The 22,710-nt window shown below is 43.5% G+C and overlaps 1 protein-coding gene across 2 annotated transcripts in view; it reads right to left on the bottom strand.

Moving 5' to 3' along the window:
- Positions 1-1,786: 1,786 nt before the first annotated feature.
- CDYL (chromodomain Y like) overlaps positions 1,787-22,710 on the bottom strand; it is a 207,985-nt gene continuing 187,061 nt past the window's right edge. For both annotated transcript variants that reach the window (XM_081054736.1, XM_081054737.1), the window contains exons 3-7: positions 21,765-22,021; positions 20,197-20,369; positions 14,430-14,640; positions 4,317-4,460; positions 1,787-3,429 (exon numbers count right to left, since the gene is read on the bottom strand). In XM_081054736.1, coding sequence (XP_080910862.1) covers positions 3,271-3,429; positions 4,317-4,460; positions 14,430-14,640; positions 20,197-20,369; positions 21,765-22,021 — 944 coding nt within the window. In that variant the 3' untranslated portion in view covers positions 1,787-3,270. The remainder of the gene's footprint in view (positions 3,430-4,316; positions 4,461-14,429; positions 14,641-20,196; positions 20,370-21,764; positions 22,022-22,710) is intronic.

The following is a 22,710-nucleotide window of genomic DNA, read 5'->3' as shown; positions in this document are numbered from 1 at the left end:
AGAGGTCACGTACGGGTGGGTTGCAGCCTGTGAGGTGGCCACAGGAGAGTCCATCCAGGAGGCTGGCCCCTGACCCTCTGGGCTCCTGTTTTACCAGGAGACTTGGGGTAAACCCCATGTGAACACTTGTTCACTCCTGACCAAGTAACAGGCTGAGGACCCACGTGAGCAGCTCTCACCAGGTGCCCTCCACATGTCTCTCCATTTACATTGTGGCATGGAGTGCCTCGAAGACCTTCAAAGTTCCCATTCTTGATTTTAGTCTTCACTAGTTGTCTTGCCAGCTATGTCAGAAACTAAATCAGCTAACAAAGATTTCCTTGAGAGCTCTCATTTCATGGAGTATTACACACATATATATGTAACATCAGTAAACATTCTCTGAAAACAGTCTTCTCAACACAAAAAAATCTCGCGCCAACAGTTTAGAACAGTACCTGGCACTCACAGCAGTGTAACTGCTAGCTGCTGTTACCATCATCACAACCGAGGAACCAAGGCCAAGGGGATGGCCCTGGTTGAAGCCCGAGGTGGGCGGCAGTGCCCACCTCTGGCTCTCTCTACTTCCCAGCGGCTGAGCAGTTTTTAACCCAGGAGCTGGGAAGCACTAGGGGAGAGGACCTGATAAACAGAAGACAAGGTTTACTTGTGCATATCCTTTTAATCCTTTGAAAGCATATACCGGGTGTTTCTGACATGTTGCTCCATAACACGCTTTTTTCACCTGAGGTTTTCTATTTTTCTTTTCCCACAGGTGCGTATCCCACTGTGTGGTTTTGGCTTATTTAACCCAAACCCTACTGATGAACATGTATGCTGTTTCCACCTTTTCACTGTTAGGAACTATCCCGAGATGAATTTAATTGCACATGTATCTTTATTTTCATTATTTCCTACAATTCATTCAAGACGAATCCTTATAAATAGCAGTTACTGGGTTCGGGTTGTTAACACTTTTTGAGTTGCCACCAGATTCCCTTCCAAGCTGCACTAATGGTAACTTACACCAATACGAGAGGCTGCCTGTCCTGCCACCCTCACCAGCACTGGGCATGAACATAAGAAATGTCACGTTGCTAGTCCTTCCTCCTGGTTGGGCTTGATTCACGAACCACAGGTGTAGAGATGGACTTCTGCTTCAAAGAGGGAATGTGGCGGCCATCATGGCCCCAGAGAATGAAAAGTCCAGGATGACAGAATTCGACCCAGTTTGAGAACATACTGTATTAATTCTCTATTTGTCAGTTCTAGAAAAGCGACATTACTGGGGACTTGCCAGAATATAGGTTGTGCCACGTGACCTTGGGCCCAGTGTTCTATGCCTCAGAATCCTTATCTATAAAACAGAAATGAAAATATCTAATGCTGCAGGTTTGAGCAGAGAAGGCATAAATCAAAACTCTACATACAGATTAAAAATTTCTTAAACTCTCTTAAACTTTCTTAAACTCTCTAATATTGAATCAAAGATGTAAATCACAGAAGCTTGTATACGATATAAAGTTCAAAATAGGCAGAACTAGCTAATATGTATTAGAAACATGCTTCTTTGAAAGAGAAGCCATGGGATGAGTGACACAAAATTCAGGAAACGGTAATGTGGGGAAGGGTGAGGTCGACGTGACTGGGGAGGTTACTGGTCATGTTCTAGCTCCATCCGAAGTGTCATTACATGGTTCATTATGCTTCAGACTGTACAGATGTTGAATGCCCGTATGAACATTTCATAAAGATTACACGTTCACTGAGAAACTTCAGAAGTGAATTATCAGAGAAACATTTCAAATGTGTTAAGAAATATTAGTTTTATTTAACCAGTTTTCACAGCTGAATATTTATTCTATAAAAACTTTACAGATTGTACAGTTTATATATAGTTCAAACTACTGAACGAAAAAAGTAGGTCCCACAGATGCAAAAATACTGCACCAACCAATCCAAGGTAAAGGCAGATTTACACACTGTACAGCTCTCCACACAGCCAGGAGGTGGTCGGTTCTAAGTATAAACTTCAAAACTGTACAAAAATAAGGTTTTGATTTTATTTCATTCTTCATACATTCAATATGATTGCAAGCTCAGAGGCCTAATAACAGGCATCTGTAATCAAGAATCAGTCCCCACTCCTGAAAGGAATGCGAATGTCTATTTACAGAGGGCACTCTCGGACACCATATTGTACTCAGTATATATTGTGTAGACAGAAAAGCAGAGACCAAGAACATTAAATGTCGAATATAAGGTAGTTCTTTTTTTTTTTTTTAAAAAGGAGTTTCTGCATTTAATAGTGTGCCAAAAGAATTTTAACTTATTAAATAAAATATATTCTAAGTGAACCTAAAAATTACACTTTATAAACATAAAAATACTTTTTTTGGTGTAATACATCAATCACATCTGCAAATAGAAAACCAAAACTGTATGTAAAGTAGTAATTCTCACCCAGCAACAAGAAGCATTGTAGTTATTTTTTCAAAAAGGTCAGAAAAACTATTAAAACCCACTAAAACTAACTTATAACTTATATACTCATACTTAAGCTATTCAGTGATTCACTAATACTGCAAAACAAGCTTTCTTCTAGAGAGACAGTGGTTTCTTCATGTTAACTGGGTAAGAACCGGACATATTAAAAAAGAATGGAAGAATCAGTTGATTTTTCAGCATGAATCCTAAACGTACTTTAGTTGGGGGACATGTTCATCAGTGGATTTTTCATCAGAAATACTTATCTTAAAAGATAAGTCTTACTTTTGATTTAGAATTTTCCACCTCTGAGGTATCTGTACCTTCTTGGAGACAAAGGCACATTTCAGCTCTTTCTATATCTGTTAGGGACAGGGGAGGTGAGGCCAGGTAGTACCTCTTTAGAGTCTGTTCTAAAAGGAAAAAATAAGGAAAACAAATATTATTCCAGACTTTTCTGCCACCCCAAACCAGTAAAACACACTTTTCTTTTTTATAAAGTACAAACCCAAACAAAACAAAAATTAGAGCTTTAAAGAGCAGTCTGGAGCTCACCATTATACTTTCATGTTTGTGTGTATATTAACTATAAAATAACTTTGTTTGGACAAAGGAGTTTTGTATTTATTTTAAAGTTACAGTACTTAAAAACTCCTTGATAATAAATAGCTTGGATGTTTCAAGTCTAGCTTCCAAGCGTGAGCTAAGAGTCAACTTGTTTTAGGCTGTGAGGGTGGATTAGGGCAGCTTGGAGCCACAGGTGTCCTGCTCCAATTCCAGTGTCATCAGCAGGCAGCCTGCCCATCAAAACTCATCGATCTTCCTCTGCAGGTATTTCAGCATGGAGTCCATCCCCTGGGCAGAGCCCCAGATTTTCTTCAGCACTTCACACTCCCTCTCATTGGCCTGCTCCAACTCCACCTTCATGTTACAGCGCACAAGGGCTTTGGACTCCTCAAGGACCTGGACCAAACAATATGCGGTTGGTTAGCTAGTGAGGTAGCAGGGTGTGCCGGCAGTCTCCGGCTCCACTGCGCCCCCAAGTTTATGGAGGCAATGAGCAAACTGCTAAAAAGGCTACCAGACATGTTTTCACAATATACATCAGGCCTAATATATGTATGAAGGGTTTCACATTAGGTTTCATTATGCTTCAGACTGTACAGATGCTGAATGCCCATAATGTTCACTTCGAAATTTTAAACTTCGAAGTGGAGGTAAAGCTATTTCAAAAGAGAGCTGTGCTATTTGCACCCTGGCATTATCCCAACGTCAGGACCAGCCTTGGCCCATGCTGCTGCTCGGGCCAGTGTGGATGGAGCCTGAACTGGACATCAACTCTTCTGACGCTCAATGAAAACTCCTGACCTGCTGAGGGAATTTTCTAACCAAAATTTAATTTTAATAATGAGAGCTGTTCATACGTCTGGGACAGCTTACATGGGAGTTAGGTCAGTTAATATCACTTAACATTTCATCTTATAATTTGCTAAATGTAATTTTGTTCGAAGATTAAATATTATCCAGCACATTTACAAAACAAAAACTTAGATTCACTGTGGGGGGATAAAAAAAATGTGATTATATGAAAGGGCTATGGAAACAGTAAACAACTATATAAACGTTTTTTGTAGACTTTTACAGGTCATTTAAAAATTACTAAATCTGAGATTGAAATGTATTCCTTTAATTCTTGGGTATTTGTAGAGGGAGGGCAAGGTAAGCCAATCTGGAGCAGTGGCATCCATGATGGCTTTCATCAGTGTTTCCCATGAAGGTGACTGTGCAGGGAGCAGAAAAGGTCATGGCAAAGAAGAAGTCACACATGTAAGAAAACGAATTCGACGTACCACTGGATTACATGAGGCAAGCTCCTTAATGCGAACCATGACTTCCTGGGTGAATGTCCCGGGCCAGAACACCTGTGAGACCAGGCCTTTGCCGCATGCCTCCTGCGCCGTCAGCTTCCGGCCACTAAGCAACATTTCATTTGCCTGAACAGAAGAGTTGAAACTGATATGAAGTATGCGGGGCAGGCAGGCAGGCTACACCCAAACCCAAAATTCACCCCTTAAAAATTCAAACTGAACACGGGCATTTGAATGGGGGGACTCACTGCACATGCTCCAGAGTTCCACTCAAAGTACACCTTTCTGAGGCCGTGCACTGAGAAACCCGCAAGGTGCAATCAACCACGCAGATGGCAAGTGACAGACCAGCCAACCATTAAAAAAATAAAAGAACATAAAAAACTTTATGGTGTAATGGAGAACCAAATGGACTTAACCAAGAAATCTAAGTTAGAGAAGATCTATTTGTTCTTAATTTGAAGTTATTGGCATGTCCCTCTCCGCCTGCCTACTCTTCCCAATATGTGAACTCATTTAATACACGAGCAGTTTCCTGGGAAACTGAGGCATAAGCAAAGCGAGGAAATTTGCAATTTTAGGGGTCTGAGCCAGTCACAGAACCACTACCCGATGTAGCAGCAGAGAGGCCAATGGTGACCTGTTCTCAGCACAGTGTTCCAAGGGCACTGAATGTGCTGCTGCAGCGTAACTTGGAGGCCAGCTTATTGCTTGAACGTTACAACAAGAAACTACCCAGGACCTGAACGCGTCCAAGTGCCCACTATGGTGGGTCTGACGGTAACGACTTCAAATGACTCAGTGGAAGAAGTTAGCATTTGTGTGTCTGTAAAATACAAAACCGCTTTTACCTTTGCCTTGGATTCAAACAATAGGCTCACAAACGCTGAAATAAGCTGAAAGGGGAGAATGCCAGTATATAGCTGACAAAGAAACTTTGTATTATTTTAATGCGACAATTTCCTATCTGTAGTTTATCTTGCATGGTTATTCTTCCTGAAGATTCTGATGGTCACGCAGAAGCTTCTGGGCTCAGGTAAAACACACTTTTAGTAGGTGACTTCCCTTTCTAAAAAGGCAAAAATCACTGCTATGCAAAGGCCTGAAAGTGTTAAGTCCCTCTTGCAGCTGACAGTACCTGTGACCTTTTCTGTAAGTGCATCTAGAAAGCTGACTGCATGTGAAATTCACAGCTTGGAGAATGCACAAGAGTTGGCAAAGCAAATGCCTGGCCGATTCACCACCCTTTCAACACAGGCTGCAGAACGATGTCTTCACAAGAATTGCACGACTCACGTTAGTCCCAAAATGGAGTCTGTTATCTGAGCTAAGTTTTGGACAAGCTATGAGTGTTAAAAGAGTTTGGAGGTGTTCTACAAAATCCCCAAGCAGTTTCTTCTCAGTGAAAAGGTCTCAAATAAAAAATGGATTTACAAATCTGACTTAACCTTACTGTTAGCTGTTAAGATAGTTCTAAAGGCAGATCCAACGAGAAAAGAGAACAGGAGTCCCTGATCAAAAGACTTAGTGGGAAGCTCTCTAGTAACAGAATTTTTCATTTCCCCGTTTGCATTTCTATACAATGAAGACAACACCACAAGTAAATCACTTAGGTTAAGTGTGAAGTAAGTTCTCAAGACAAACGTGAAGACAGGGTCTTAGCTCAGATGGTAGATATGAAGGACCCCACCGGACCCCGAGTGTGAGCTGAGAGTGGGGTGACGAACGCGAGCACCTTCATGTACTTCCTTCTCCATTGCCTCCACCGGGCCTCTGTTTTCCCATCACTTCTCTGAATTTTTATTTTTTTGCCATCTGGAGGACAAGTTACAGCCCTATCTACCACTGTTCTCTTCCCTCCCCTTTTCTTGATTCTTTTGCAGGTCTGGTGCCAGCCTGTAGGACCGACCGCCAATCAGAACACTCTTCTCCTCTAGTCAGAGGGCTGTCCTTGGCGCCCATCCTCCTCCTCCCTTTAGATCTGGGCTAAGTTCGTCCTGGCTGTCACTGGAGGCTGTTTCCCTGCTTAGTTTTCTGTATCTCAGGTAGTTGGATGGGCGGGGCATTTCTGAGTTTACCCACAAGTATGAATGGTGGGACTGACTCAAGGTCGTTAATGCTCTCATGTAAGCACAGGCAGGGAGTTGGTTTAAAACATAGTTATCAAGTAAAACCAGTAAGAAAAATTCCCTTGGTAAGATTAGTAGGATTAAATACTCTCAAGTCGAATGGGCATGTTCTTAAACATATAATTTCCAGTAGTTTTAAATTTTCATTGTATAGAAATGCAAATAGGTTTTTAACTAATGCCCAAATAACAGATATGCAGATATGGTCACTGGGCAATTTATCAGCTGCCATTTTCTTCCAAGATGGCTGACTGAACTAGGGACTAAACACAGACAGCCCACAAAAATATCCAATGTGGTCAAAATTATTCAACTGTTTAAATGATAAATGCTGAAGGCACGTGAGGAAACTTGACGGGCTTGGGTGGATCAGGGAGCTTCAAATCCCACGGAGGCAGCACGGCAGTGGCTTTGGACCCGTCTCTAAAGTCCCCAGAGGGCAGCTCCGCCCTGCAGAGTCAGGGGAAGGACCTCAGGACCAAGAGCTGCCAGGTGTACAAACGAGAGAATGTGTCTGACAGTTTTTGTGTTCGTGCTCCCTCAGCTGAGGTTCCTTCAGCTGTCAGTCACAGCACCTGACTGACACTTTCGTGAAGGTCCAGGCTTCACAGGGCTGGTGCCTGAGACAGGACTGTGACTTTGCAGTGTCTGGCACAGAGTGGGTACTCCATGAAGGTTTACTGGGCACAAGGAGGGCTAAACTGTGGAAGGCTACACTCCTAACATAAATAGCTTAGCTGCAAGCTCGCGTTCCCGGCAGCAGACACTGTTAAGAGAAGGACAGCTCTCACAGCTTGTGTTGTCTGCGTGTTCTTTCCATCCTGATTAATAGGATTCCTTTGGCTTATCCTCCTGCAGAGTTCTGCACTTACCAAGTGGGGAAAAGCAAAACTGTTCTAGTCTTGCCTTGGGCTACTGAAAGCTCACATACACCAAAAGCTCATGAAAGGAACTGCGTTATTTGGGTAGTCACAGGCAACAAAAGTTGTCACAATACAACTTACCTCAACGTTATTCACATTTTGTACAGAGGTTTTAAACAAATACTGCCTCCAAAGAGCAGACGTTGAGGCTCCGGGCCCTTGCTGTAGAGCAGGGCTTCCTCACCTGGGCCAACGACACTGCTGTGCATCGTTGGGCGCCGTCAGCACACCTGGCCTCACCCACCAGCACCTCCTCAGTGGTGACACCAAGTCTCAGACACTGCCACGTGCCCTCGAGGGGTGGAGCGCGGGGCAAAGAACTGCTGCCCAAGGGGCACCAGGAATCAAGGAGAAGCAAAAAGTACTGATTTGTCAAGACTTGTTGAGAGGGGAAGACGAGTGACAGAAGGGTGGGCGCTCATTTGGTGATGTCTTTAAACTACTTACGGACCTTTCTGAGCAGTGAGTTCTAAGACCCCTGCCCCTCAGCATCTGCCCAAGGGCTCCCCTTCCAAACTGCCTTTGCCCAAAATGTGTTTGAACGTCCAATGTTTAGTATTTTCCCCAAATCTGCCCTTTCTGTACATTTGCATAAACATCATATACAGTGAGAGGGCAGAATCCCCATTATTTCAATCTCCTCTAAAGTAATGACTCAAAATGAGCTTAAAATTTTACTGACGATAATGACTCTTTAACTAGCAGAATAGGTAGTAACTGTTAGGAAACAACTATTTTACAGGAATAACTCAAAATGAACTTGTTTTCTCGACAATGACTCTTTACCACCAGATGCAGGTACTAACCATTAAGTGGGTGCAGTGCAGTGAAAACCACCAGACAGACAACCAAGCATGTCTGCACTTCACCTGCAAAAGGTGGAGATTACTTGGGGCGGACCCAGATATTTCACCCAGACCCGCAGGTCCAGGAAATACTTGCTGCTCAGCTGTCGGGAATGTTGTTTGCAGACAACTGGCGAGAGCTCCCTGGGCAGCCTCATGCATGGGTGGCCCTTCTTGGGGCTGCTGTGTCCAATGGCTGAGTGTGGAGAGGGCACCTGAACAACTGGGATGATCACATTTGGCCCAGAGCAGCTCCCGGGCTCGGCGAGGGAGTTGTCAGAGCTGTACTACACCTCACCTCTGCCCTGCCCCATCTGCCCTGCCACAGGCTGACACCTAAGCCACATCTTGCTTGCCGTAACCCACCTGGGCTCTGCTTCTACAGGAACTAACTTGTGACAGGTAGGAGTGGAAGCAGCGATGAAAGGGATTTTGGAGCAGGACTGCTCCCTAGCTGGCTGGCAACGAGGACCTTCCTGGACTAGCTGGAGCACCCAAGTGCCCCACATAGGTGGCGATCCAAGGGCTGAAACTCTCACAGGTAACTGCTAGTTGCCATTGACAGAAGCAGGGGAGCAAGATGGTAGAGATAGTTAAGAGCCACTCCCAGAACCAACTTATTAGCCAGAGTGGCCAAGCTCCAGACAAGGTTAATCACCCACATGCGAAAGGTCTGGCTGGCTGTGTGAGGAAGGGAGGAGGGGACAAACTTGGTATGGGGACTTTCAGGTGGATGCCCCCAATTCTGAATCCCCGACTCTTCTGACCGCTGAGCCTGCATGAAAATGCCCCACCCACCCCTATTAAGGACAATGTTGCCCCCTTGCTTGAAGACGATGCAGAAATCTTTACGAGACAGCATCACTTCCCTTAAACCCTGCCCCATCTCCCTCTTGGCTGGCAGGCCTGTACCTCGCCTCCAGCGGAGGAGAACGGCATGACAGAGGCAGAATGTGCTGGTGGAGCTGGGAGAAGACACGAGACCAAATTCTAAGGGTTCTTGACCAGAGGGCAGACCACAGAGATGGACAGGGGAATTCACTGATTTGGGAGTTCTCCTGAACTACAAGATTTAACACCCTGGCAAGTGCCCAAGGAAATGATGTGACCTTGCTACTGCGATGGCTTCTAGAAGCATGGAGAAAGTGATGGCTCAGGCTAAGTCAAGCTGAAATGCCAGAACTTCCATGGCCAAGAGTGGAGAGGGTGGGACAAGATTCCACGAGAAGCTTATGGCAAATGCCAGAAAGATGATCTCATGCCGGCTCCTGGGGTTCCAGAGCAAGACTATGCCAGCCAGCAGAGAAGTGCATGCCTTTTTAGAAAACAATTCTGGTAGAAACAGAACAGCAGACCAAGGACAGCAACTGACCACATCTCGGAAGCGCCCATCCTGAGCTGAGTTCTCTCAGGCCCTCAAGGCGTAAGGCCAGGGAGGGCCAGACACACAGCTGGGATCAGGCACAAACAGCAGAGGGCACAGGCAAGATGCACAAGCAAGTGGCTTAGACCCAAAGTCACCTGCCTCTGCTGCACCTGCGCCCCGCCTCAGCTAACACCTATGGCCGAATGGGGGACTCCCTGTGAGCAAGTTTGGTTTACGGGTGTGCTGGCTCAAAACGACTGTGGGTGGGGGAATGCTCTGAAATGACAGATGTGTCTGGTCATCTACCTGGCGTAGGAGGAGGTGATCAGAGTTAGAATCCAGAGTGAACTGGGCAGTGGTGAATGGCCTGGCTGGCTGGTCAGGGGCCTGGAAAATGGACACAGAGGTCTGGGGTGGAGGCATATGGATGGGTGACCAGGCAAGTGTACAGATTGCTGTGTCATGTCAGTGTCAGTCAGAGAGCATCCACCATGAAGAGGAACCGAACAGCCACATAAGAGCAGTGACACCGGCCAGTCTGGGCTGCTGGCCACCCAGGTGCTGGCATGACGGACACATGAACGGAGGAGCTCTGATGTGAGACGGAGCTCAGCAGCACGGGCTCTGCCTTATCTATCAAGGCGGAAGCAGCCACTGTCGCGGCTGGCCATGCGGCCTGCCAGCAGGGGACACGCATGCCACGCCGGCTGCTCAGCCTCCTTCCTCAGGAGACCAGCAGGTCGGGCCCGTTTTCACAGCACTTCCTCTGGGTCCGGGCTTGCTTCTCTGCCTGCAGGCCCTCGGGCATGCTCACTGAAGCTGTGGGCATCCGGTCCGCTGGCCGCCACCACATGGCCCCAGACCAGAAGGTCCTTCTCCCCGCACAGCAGGAGCCGGGTGGGTCCTCTGGCTGAGTCACCTTCAGAAGCTGCCGGCCCAACATGTGCGCGGAGCATGAGTCTGCGCAGGCACTTGCTCCCTGAAGATGGGCAGTGTTCCCGTTCACAGCACACACAGTGCAAAGACCTGGCTAAGGTACCACGTCCCCAACAGGAAGGATGCATGGAACTGTGACAGAAGTGTACAAGCAGGAGTAGCCACAGTTCAATGCCTTGGAATGACTTACTCAGGGAAGTTGTGCTTTCCATCTTCAAATCTCTGGGTTCTGCTGCTCCCAGAGGGGGCGCAGTCTGCCAGCAGACACAGAAAGGAGGGGATGCATGGAGCGCAGGACCCACCCGCCGGGAGCTCTCACTCCTCCCCTGCCCAACTCCGGCCTGAGTGGGGCATGACGACAGGCCGCAGGCCCCTGGGGGACCAGTGGCCCACTGAGGCCAGCAGAGGTGGGAGGAGGGTGGTCTAAAGCGGGAAGAGACAGGATAAGAAGACAGCTGAGAGCAGCAGGCGTGGGCAGCTGCATTTGTCCTATACTTCCTCTTTTACATTTCTTTCAACTATTTTAAATTTTCTGTTTTGGGAATACATTTAGATTTACTGGAAGATTACAAAAGCAGTACAAAGAGTTCCTGCTAACCCGTCACCCAGCAATCCCTAACATTACCACCTTCTGCAACACTTTACAGTGAGCAGCACCCTAACACTACTACCACTGATACAATACCATCAATGGAACTACAAACCCTGCACAAGTGCTACCAGGTTTCCCACTGCTGTCCTTTCTCTGACCCAGGATCCCAGGAAGCCACCCTGCACTGAGCTGTCAGCTCCCCTTGGGCCCCTCCAGGCTGTGAGGGTCCTGCAGTCTTTAGAAAAGGGCTGCTCGGTCTCTGCAGAACGTGCCACACGTGGGCATGCCTGACGTCCTAGGAGTAGACTGAAGCATGTGCCTTTGCCAGGACTCCAGTAGGGCGGCGCTGTCACTGGCAGTGCAGAACAGCAGGGCAAGCTGCAGCCGTTAGGTCTATTTCTCGTGAACTTCAGTGCGGCCTGTCCGCTCCTCCACTTGAAAATTACTATTTTTCCAACAGAAGTAAGGAGAGGATGCAAATATCTTTTCTCATCATACTTTCACCCACCAATTTTAACAGTTATCACTGTTTAATCCTCTTCCTCCACATCTCCCCCAGGAAGAGAGGGGCTGAAGGGGCTGCCCCCCAGATCAAAGAGGTGGATCTGAAGGGACCCGGGGATGTGCTGTCGAGATTCCCCCAAGGGAGGTCTCACTGCCTCCGCTGCTGGCAGTGCCATCAGCAGACAGCCACCAGCTCCCGCGGGGATGCCCTCTGCTGCAAAGCCACCTCATTCACAGGTACAACGCTCTTCTCCAACAGCCCACACTTAGTGATAACGGACATAAAGGGACCAGCCATCTCAGTCCACTGTGGGACCACTGCTGATGGGCCGTGTATGCCCTGGAGCTCCCAGAGGTCAAAGCTTTGTGGGGCCTGCCTCATAGTTTGCCTTCTCCCTCTGTCCAGCTCTATGTCTTCCCTGTCCCTTCCACAGGTGCTGACTACTTTAATAGTTTTCCTACTGCTTCTGGAGACCCACCTGAGACACTGTGGACTTGGTTCCCAACCACCACAACAAAGCGATTATCACAGTAAAGTGATTCACACGAATTTTTTGGTTTCCCAGTACAGAGAAAAGTTGTTTATACTACACTGTAGTCTGTTAAGCGTGCAATAGCTATGTCTAAAAAAACCAATGTATATACCTTAAAAACACTTTATTGCTCAAAGATGCTAACCATCATCTGAGCCTTCAACGAGTCATTATCTTTCTCCTGTTGGAAGTTCTTGCCTCAGTGTTGATGGCTGCTGTCTGATCAGGGTGATGGCTGCTGAAGGCTGGGGTGGCTGTGGCAGTTTCTTAAAATAGGACAACTATGACAGCTGCCACATTGATTGACCCTTCCTTCCTTCCATGAATGACTTCTCTGTAGCATGCAGTGCTGTTTGACAACATTTTACCCACAGTAGAACATCTTTCAAAATTGGAGCCAATCCCCTCAAATCCTGCCGCTTTCTCAACTAAGTTTATGTGCTATTCTAAATCCTTTGCTGTCATTTCAACAATCTTCACAGCTTCTTGACCAGGAGTAGATTCCATCTGAAGAAACCATTTTCTCTGTTGATTTGTAAGAAGCAACTCTTCAACCATTAAAGTTTTATCATGAGATTGCCGCAGTTCAGTCCCATTTTCATGTTCCACTTCTAATTCTTTCTATTTCCAAATCCGCAGTTACTTCTCCACTCAAGTCTTGAACCCCTCAGTCATCCGTGAGATCTGGAATCGACTTCTTCCAAACTCCTGTTAATGTTGATATTTTGACTCTATCCCATGAATCACAAATGAGCCCAATGGCACCTACAATGGTGAATCCTTTCCAGAAGGTTTTCAATTTACTTTGCCCAGATCCATCAGAGGCATCACACTCTATGGCAGCTATCACCTTACAAAATGTATTTCTTAAATAATAAGACTCAAAAAGAGAAATTACTGCTCAGTCCGTGAGCTGCAGAATGGATGCTATTATCTGGCATGAAAACAACATTAATCTCATTGTACATCTCCATCAGAGCTCTTGGGTGACCAGATACATTGTCAATGAGCAGTAGTATTTTGAAGGAATCTTTTTCTGAGTAGTAGGTCTCAACAGTGGGCTTAAAATATTCAGTAAACCATGTTTACTGAACATGGTTCAACAAATGTGCATCATCCAGGTTTTGTTGTTCCACTTACAGAGCATAGGAAGAGTAGAATTAGGATAATTAAGGGGCACAAAGATTTTTGGAATGGTGAATGAAGATTGGCTTCAACTTAAAAGTCACCAGCTGCATTAGACCCTAACAAGAGAGCCAGCCTGTCCTTAGAAGCTTTGAAGCCAGGCACTGACTTCTCTCTAGCTATGAAAGTCCTGGGTGCTTTCTTTCTCCAATATAAGGCTGTTTCATCTACAGTGAAAAGCTGTCATTTAGTGGAGCCACCTTCATTAATTGTCTTAGGCTAGAACTTCTGGATAACTTGCCGCAGCTTCTCCAGCAGCATTTGCTTCACCTCGCACTTTTACATTGCAGAGATGGCTTCTTTCCTTAAACCTCATAAACTGGTCCCTGCAAGCTTCAAACTTTTCTTCTGTAGCATCCTTACCTATCTCAGCCTTTACAGAATTGAAGAGGGTTTGGGCTTTGCTCTGGATTTGGCTTTATTATTAAGAAAATGTTGGGGCTGATTTGATCATCTACTCAGACCACTAAAACGTCCTCTAAACCAGCAATAAGGCTCTTTCGCATTCTTATTATTTGTGGATTCACTGGAGTAGCACTTTTAATTTCCTTCAATAACTGTTCCTTTGCATTCACAATTTGGCTAAATTCACAAATTTAGCTTTTGGCCTGTCTTGGCCTTTGACAAGCCTTCCTCACTAAGCTTTATCTTCTGTACCTTCTGTTTTAAAGAGAGAGAGAGATGTGTGACTCTTCCTTTCACTTCAGTATAGCTTTTAGGTTATTAGGTTAAAAAACAAAATAAAAACTTCGATTACAAATTCTGTTGTCTGATTTAGAAATTGGGTATTTACTACTAGTGGCTATCAGTGTTAATTACACAGACACAGATTCCTCAGAGAATGAGGTCCTTTTCTAACAAATGATGCAAAACAGTGTCAATAAATGTTCTATGAACCAAAATATGAAAACATCCTATGATTTCATGAATTAAGAATGAGTTAATGAACAAGAATTGAATTACAAGTGCATTTGATGGAAAGTCTTCAGAGAAAGACACCCTGTATATATTCTGAAAACCATAACCAAACTAGATTTCTTCAGGAAGTTTTCCAGAATTATTTTTTAAAAAGAGGTACTCACAGATGCTCCTCCCATAATCTTGGGAAACATAACGGTGGAACAGCCATCTGGACTCTGTCCGAAGGTGGTATAGGGTGTTTGAAACCAAGCTTTTTCATTGGCCCAAACCACATCACAAAGAGGCAATATGGATGCTCCTAGTCCAATGGCTGGGCCATTTACTGCTACAATAATAGGCTTCTTAAACTGAATGAAAGTATTCACGAAGTTTCTAAAATAAAAAAATAAATGGGGGAATTACTCAAAACATTGTGTATTTGAGCAACAAAAATCTACTATTATGGAATTCAATTTATCAAGATGTAAATAAACTCTGTGGAAATCATTATGAGTTTTGCTGAGGGCCTTCCCTCACAGGTGGTAGACGATGGATTTATTTACTGTGGATTGTAAAGGCTTAATGATACCCTGGCTGCCACGCCAGAAATGTGAAGGACCTATGTGAAGATTATGGGTAATAGACAGTCAAAGACTGCTAATGTATTTGCAGTGGCTCATGGGTTCTATGATCAATATGTCCTTTTTCCTTCCCTTTAAAACTCTTGAAGCTCTCCCAGAGAAAACCTGGCACGAGGCATACTGCTAACACTGCCTGGTGTTGAGCAAAGACGAGAGGACTGGGGCCAGGAACCATGGGGTCGGGGTCTGGGCTTGAGATGTGATTTCAGAGAACTCACTCATTATTTGGAAACATATCTCCTGAGTTAATACAGAATGAGACTGAATGGCTTGTGGGGTGCAGAGACAAGAAGCTCACAGGATGTTTAAAATATGAAATCCAAACAAGAACAGCAGAAACAAGACACCATTCGTGTTCCACTGTGTGCTATGGAATACGACTATAGCCGGATTTCAAAGGAGAGTGCAACTAGGGGTACGGCAGCCTTCACAGAGGATGTGGAATTTTACAAAACCGAGCCAATGCTATTCTTTAGATGTGTTTTAGGGTCAGCTTGGAATAATAGGGTGCTTTTCAATTTAGGGTAGGGTACTGCCACAGCATACTAAGAACATGCATCTTCTTTTCACCACGAGAATCTCATTTTATGCTCAGAGGTTGCTTTTTGTGATGATTTAACATGGTGAAGAAAGAGACAAATACATACCAAAATCAATACCAGATAATTCCTTGAAGGAAGTTTGAAGTTCTAGATTATAATCATAGAAATTTAAATTCTAAATCTGACTCTTGTTTTTTGGTACTGAAAATAATCTGGGTTCACTCTGTAGTTCAGTAAATAAAACCTAGAGCAATCTGTTCAGAGTATCGCTGAAAATCACGATTCAGCATCTTAGATTATTAATCTCCCTGTCAAAACTGACATGAAGGCAGGTAGGGGAGGTGTAGTGGTGTGTGGGTATGAAGAACAGGGGAGAGCCAGGATTGTAGAAATTGGAAGAGGGCAAGCCTAGCTCCGAGGACTGCTCTCAAAGGTGTCTGTCAGCTCGCAGACCTCAGCCTGGCCCCCAAGGTCCGATGGAGTTTTACACTGAGCAAAAATTAATTGGTTCAAATGAAAGAGTTGTATTAAGACTTTCTAAATGAAAGAGCCTGCGGCACTGTTAGAAAGATCACAATGGGTTTTAATGATACAAAGAGAGCCACACAGCCTTTTAAAAATAGGCCCTTGAGATAACTGTACACAATCTACAGGAAGCTACTTCAGCTGCACCACTTTCTAAGGGTATTGGGTGACACATGATGGAAATACATTTTCTATGTTCAGTTACTGATGACTGTTGAAAAAGTAACTGCTGAATTTTCTCTGTGACATAAAGCAGACATTTTCAAAGTGTGTCTCCCCAGGTGCCCTGGAGTAGCTCCACTTTCATATCTGCCTCATATGAACATCTGGAAACCACGGATGTGATGGTAGATTAACAGGGAAAAAATGATCAAAATAGTATAATGATTCTAGAGAGAAATGGTAAAAGGAATAAATTATTCCATGTAACGATGTTTTCACTCATGTTATATTTGCATAAAAGAATTAAGTTTGTTTTTAAAAACAGATATTGTAAAATCACAGGCTGGAGAAATATTTTTGGAACTGAATTTTTCCCCCTAAGATGATGATTTTATTTTATTTTTGCCTGGAATGATCGGCAAGCTGTTTTGGAGAGAGGTATGGATTAACCTCTGGAGTGAAGACCATTTTCCCTTTGTAGAGGACACAATCTGTACATTCTGGCATGTGGGCTCTGAGACGCCAGAAATGAGCATACTCCACAGAGAATTCGGTTTTATTTAAAAACACAAAAACAAAACTTCATAGAAATGCTTTTCTGTTTAGTACAAACCTCCCAGCACCAGAAAAGCTTACTCAGGGGTGCTGCACCCTCAACTCAAGGTAGGCAGGAGCTGTCTCAGGCCTGGGGATGAAGCTCTAGGGAGCCTCACATTAAGGTGGACTGGTCACTGCTTTTGCTGGGCGTAAAGCAAGTGTATTTTGAAACTTAAAATCAAAATGCACGAATGTTCAAATGTGCTCAATTCAACATACTGAATTTAAATTTCAGTTTCCTCTGAATTATCTACAAATTGAATTAGAGTATGACAGGGAAGAAAAGAGACTATATAAGACTATATTTGCCATAAAAGAAGTTTTAAAAGTCTTAAAATTAAACAAAATTAAAATTCTATCTATTCTTTTGAAGAACATTTACTACTTCATAAACATCACCAAAAAGTTAGGAAATCACATAAGAGCAATAGTCTAATTGGGGAAAATGAGGTAACCCGGACCTGAAGTTTTAATAGCTAGTTCGTTGCCATGTCTCAGCTGAGCTCTCCCTTCATTTTGAATACACCGGAATAGGACAGGATGGGGAAGAGGTCTAGTGCTCGGGGCACATTTATTCGTGAGTCTTCTCTCCCCATATCCCTCCAACATCTCACTCTGGTGGTATAAGATCCCTCCCTTCTGGGGAGAGGCACTCCTAGTCCTTCAGTTCCTGCAGCCTTCGAAAGCCTAACTTATAAACTGATTTAGAATCAGTTTATCACTAATGTGCTGAATATTATCATTGCAATTTATTTTCAAATTGGTTGTCACCAACAATTCTGATAACAGAATTAGCTACAACAGATACCTCACAAATCTAGTGTGTAAATCGAATCTTATTTCCTACTTTTCTTCTAAAAACTTGCTACCATGATATTCTTTGCCCAAAGTTTTAAGGAATCAAGACAAGATACCACAGAAAAAAATATATACATAGTAATAGTGTTATGTGTATAAGCCAATCTTACACATATAAAAATTAATTTAAATGCAAATGAGCAAGAGTAAAGGTTAAATGAATCTAGTGTAACTATTTTTCGGATCCTGACACAGTACACTAGGAAAAATTCACATTGATAAAAACATATTCATTTAAAGAAGAACCAAGTGAGTTTCCCTAAAAGAGTATCTGCCTTTTTCCTAGAATATTAATTCAGCTTTTTGCGGGGAGAGAGGAGAGTGGCATGGGAGTGGGAGAGTTAGAAAAATGGGAGTTAGTAGCTGATGAGAATAAACATTTAGTTATCTGAAAGTTCAACAAATGAGTTCTCTCTTGATCTATCTTCTGCTTTTTTTAATCCCAACAATACAAGCCTTAGCCATTGTCAAGGGCAATCCGACACTGAAGGAGTAGGCGGGGAGCAGGGTTGAGGCACCAAGAAGGTTTAGAAGTGGAGCTTAAGTGAAGTGAGCCAGAACGTGGAAGGCATGGCTGACAAGTGATATTTTCTTTTCACAGCAGATCTCCCCAAATCACAGTATTATGTATAAAGTCACTGCGATCTTACAGAAAACATACAGTCACCACCCGAGGCATAATGTTTTGTACTAGAAAAATGAAAATTAAATTCATCCTGAAAGGATGGAACAGGTTAATAATTAGGAATATTTACAAGTTGTCTTAGTACAAGTTGTCTTAGAGGTACTACTGACAATCTGTCAAGGAATTAAGTGCATGGTCAAGCAGTTTAATTTCAGGATGGTCCCATGTAGTATTCTAAAAGTTTGGTATTATTTAGGAGACCAGAAATAATACTTATAATCAGACTATAAAACTTCAAACTATTTTTTGAAAACCTACTACTACATCATAGCCTAAAAAAAAAAAGGTAATGTTAAAAATGATTAAGGAACAGATAATGCTCTGTATGCATGTGTATATAGTATGAGGAAACATATTAATTTTGAAAATTATTAAAAATACTATAAAAGGTCCGGGCAATACGGGGCTCTGGGACCCTGCGCTCTGTCAGGGAGGGCCCAGCCCATCAGCACCACCCTGGGAGGTCTCTGTCAGATAGCAATGCCCTGCTTGACTCCAGACCCACCCAAAGAGAAGCAAGCACCCCCACCAACTCTGAAGTGAACCCCCAGAATGGTTTAGGGGACCACAAAACCCTGTGCCCCTAGTCAGTGCTAGGGTCTGAGCTACCTGGAGCCCAATAATTATCAAAAGAGGCTCAACTTCAACTCCCCAAACACCTGGGGGTTTTGGAGAAGATCCACCCAACTTTATTGCCATTCTGCAAGTCTATATGAGTCTGCAAGTTTTCATCCTTCTATAAATTATGAAGAGTCCTTAGGGGTCACGTAGGAATACATCATTTTAAGGACGTGGGTGGGAAGGACATGGTCTTTCTGATTGGTGACTGGGTTTCATTCACTTCAAATAAAATTAATCTCGAAAATTAGATACTTTTTAAAATTTTTATAAAGTGTGTTTTTCCAGGACCCATCAGCTCCAAGTCAAGTAGCTGTTTCGATCTAGTTGTGAAGGGCGCAGCTCACAATGGCCCATGTTGTTAAGAGCTCTCTAACCAACTCTAATGCACTCTAACCAACTGAGCTAATTGGCCGCCCTGAAAATTAGATACTTTAAATTATGCATATAGTGATTAGCATGAGAAGTGAGGGATATAAACATAGTATGTACCTGGATGTGCTTATAGCAAAATTATGAGGTTCTATGACAAGCTTTTTGCACTGTTACGGTACAGCAGTGGAAAAATTCATAAACAGAGGAAATGGAAATATCTAAAGTCATACTGTTAAACAAAAAAAGCAAGCTGCAAAACAACAGTATAATTTCATTTACTTAACAGAACTAAAAATAAAGCTTTATTATTTGTGTGTATGGAATACATATTTGAAAATGTTTAAAAAGGGTTGGGGAAGACATACAAATGAACAGTGCATGGCCGGGGTGAAAGAAAGGGGACTTTTACTTTTTACTCTGTTATCTAGTTTTATGTGTAGTTGAAAATCAGGATGAACTTGAATAAGAATGCGTACTGCTTGTACTAAAAAAACCTTTGCATGTGATATTATGAAACTGGCTCGTCACAAAGCCTAGCCAATTTATTTAGAGTCAAGTAAATGGTTTAAGTTATTATGTAAAAGAGTGCATCTTATGTGAAAGAGAATGCATCTTTATGTAAGGGGTGAAGACAGAACACATTCATACTACAAATAATGGCAACTCTAGCCAGACGCTATTGTATACTCTAATCATTAAATTTTCCCTGAGCGCTCACTGGGTTTGAGCCAGCCTTGAAATCAGTTATTTGCTCAAGGCGAGCAGTAATTTATGCCAGGCCCACAGAAGAAACAGATGATTTAATTAATTTCGCTACTTGTGTTTCTCAATGGAAGGAGATGTACATTTCGTTCACAGGGCTTGCTTAAGTCCGTTCTATCAGGCATCAGTACACTAAAAGCAAAAACACTCAAACCAACATTTAAAAAATACCATTTCTGCATACCTGATAGCTTCTGCCATTTTAGTGCTTTCTCTTTTTCTGTCATCTGTTAAACGCCGTATAAAATAAATAAAGTCGAGACCACAGCAGAAGACACTGCCCACTGCGCTGAGCAGCACAAGCTTGCTGTCGTCGGCCGCAGCTGTGCTTAGGGCACTCTGGACTTCTTTCATTACCTGAAAGTCACCAAAAGTTAAAGTGGCAAAGAGTAGTTTTCATACAGAATCCTAAAAGCATTTCACTATGGAATAAATCTGGGTCTAGAGAAACTGCCTTTATAGGCTGATATCGTTCCCTGTAGCTACCACAATTTAAAATAATTCACAAATTTCTTATATCTATAGCAAGAGACCAAAAATGCTGGGGACAGAGTATAATTACGTAGCTAATTATGAATAGAGTATCGTTAGAAAGACGTGTGAATCCAAGTTACCTTACTATTCCAGTCACTGTGGCTCTCAGTAGGTAAGTCACAGGTTATATCCACTTGATATTTCTACACTTTGGACAGCAGGTGGCACATTCAACCAGTGGAAAGAAACTAGTTCAGTTTCCTGTTTTGTTTGTTGTTTTTTGTTTTAAAACCAGCCTGCTGGACTTGAGCCAGAAACCCTAACAGTTTGGTGCATTCGGTACAAGCACATTTAGAGTCGTTTTAGAAGGGCACAAAACTATCTGAAATGATCTCTATGAGCATTTACAAGTAACCAATGAGGGGCTCTGCAATCTAAAAACATACTGGGACCAGCCCTGAACTGGTCTGTCATGTGACCCTGGCCAGACATACGAACTTGATGTAGTTTGGTTTTCTTGTCTGGAAAAAAACTTGATCTAGCTGTTCACAAGTGGAAAAGAAACGATTACTAGAACTTAAAATTTTAAGTAAGGTACAGTGCAGGTTCAAACACTTCTGATTTTGGATACTTCATAGGATTAGTTTTTGAACCTTTGCAAGCACTAGTCTCCCTCGATCCTTGAAAGCTACCTTTACCAGGTACTAGCAGCTACCAACATTATGTTGAAATCGCTGTAACTGTTAAGTTCCATGCAATGCTGAAGATTGACTAGGAATGATGATAAAATACCCTGAAGGGGCTGGGACCCAGGGCATTTTAATCTTGTCTGAACAAAGAACCTTTTGAGAATCTGATGCAAGCTAAAGAAAAGCCAGTGAACACACACATCTTACATGTGACTTCAGGGAGGCCGAAGGTCCCTGAGGCTCACCCCGCCCCGCTCCCAGGTTAAGAGCTCCTAACCTGGAAGAAGACAGAGGCACGCGTACCACCTCCCCCGTGCAGCACTCTGGTCCTGTCACAGCCCTCACTCTTGAGAAGGAAGACGGACACTCGACACACACATACTGTCCCAACTTCACTGCAGTCCTAAGTGTTACAAGGAGCAAGACTACCACACTTCACCTCTGCTTCCTACCTCTGGGTGGTTATTTGGAAACGGCCCAGGAGATTGAGAAAAAGCACAAAGAAGAGCGCCAACTTGGCAGAGCAGGCGTGGAAAACAAGGGCTTGGAGAAACAGGACGCACAAATCAGCCCCAGGAACATCTCTCACCTCTGGATTTAGTGAGTTATTCTCTGATGACTTTGTTGATAACAAGATGTGGGTGAAGCCATCCTGCTTCCTGACGACAATATCTCTGTATCTGTAGGCACTTTCTGTTTGCCTCACACTGAAACGCAACCGCTTGTCAAAAGGCTGGTCTCTTCTCTCCTCAAGAAATTTCCTTTTCCCAGCTGTCACTCCTGTAACAGATGTCTGTATGTTGGTTGTTCCATTGGCTGTTAGCGCATCCATGAACGGAGATGTACCTGCCAAGAGTTTGAAATCACAGTGGTCTGTGATGTCCTGCTACCAATTCACTCCCCAGTGTCTTTGAATCAGGTAAAAGTGTTCATTACAAACTCATGGATTAACGTATCAATGCAAGAAGTTAAAAATCAGAACCTTTGTAAAGTCTACTTTTAAAGGCATCTGTTTTCCATCCAAGTCTGGCAAGGAAATCACCCTCTTGCTTATCTTACCTAAAAAATAAAGATGGAAAGGTACTTGCTGAAAAGAAGCTGCAAAATTTGAGACCTTTGAAGGATGGAATTAAGAGAATAGGTCTCATGAAGAGTACCTATTCCAGGCCTGAGAAGTTGAAAAAAGGAAATCGATTCAAGAAAATACGTTATCAGAGTCAAGGTTATCTGCCATTTCCTTTCCTGAATACAAGATCGACTTGTACAGACACACGATGCAATCCTCCATTTCTAAGGGGCTACCCTACTCATGGTGCAATTGCCACCACTGCAGACCACCCCCGGCCCGCCGGGGCATGAGGTACTCAGTTCTTTCTTTCTTCTGATGTCCTGGGATGTGACTCATTATGATGTCTGTCCACTGGTCCTACTTCTCCTGCATTTTCAAATGCCTTTTAAATAGCAAACAACTGCTCTTTCCTGCTACAAAATTTTCCCACTATTTTTCCCTCCTGTATCATCTCTTCACCATCAAC

This window comes from Rhinolophus hipposideros (assembly GCF_964194185.1).
Source record: "Rhinolophus hipposideros genome assembly, chromosome: 8".
Taxonomy (NCBI): domain Eukaryota; kingdom Metazoa; phylum Chordata; class Mammalia; order Chiroptera; family Rhinolophidae; genus Rhinolophus; species Rhinolophus hipposideros.
Note: the sequence above shows the minus strand (reverse complement) of the source record. Positions and strands in the feature narration are given on the sequence as shown.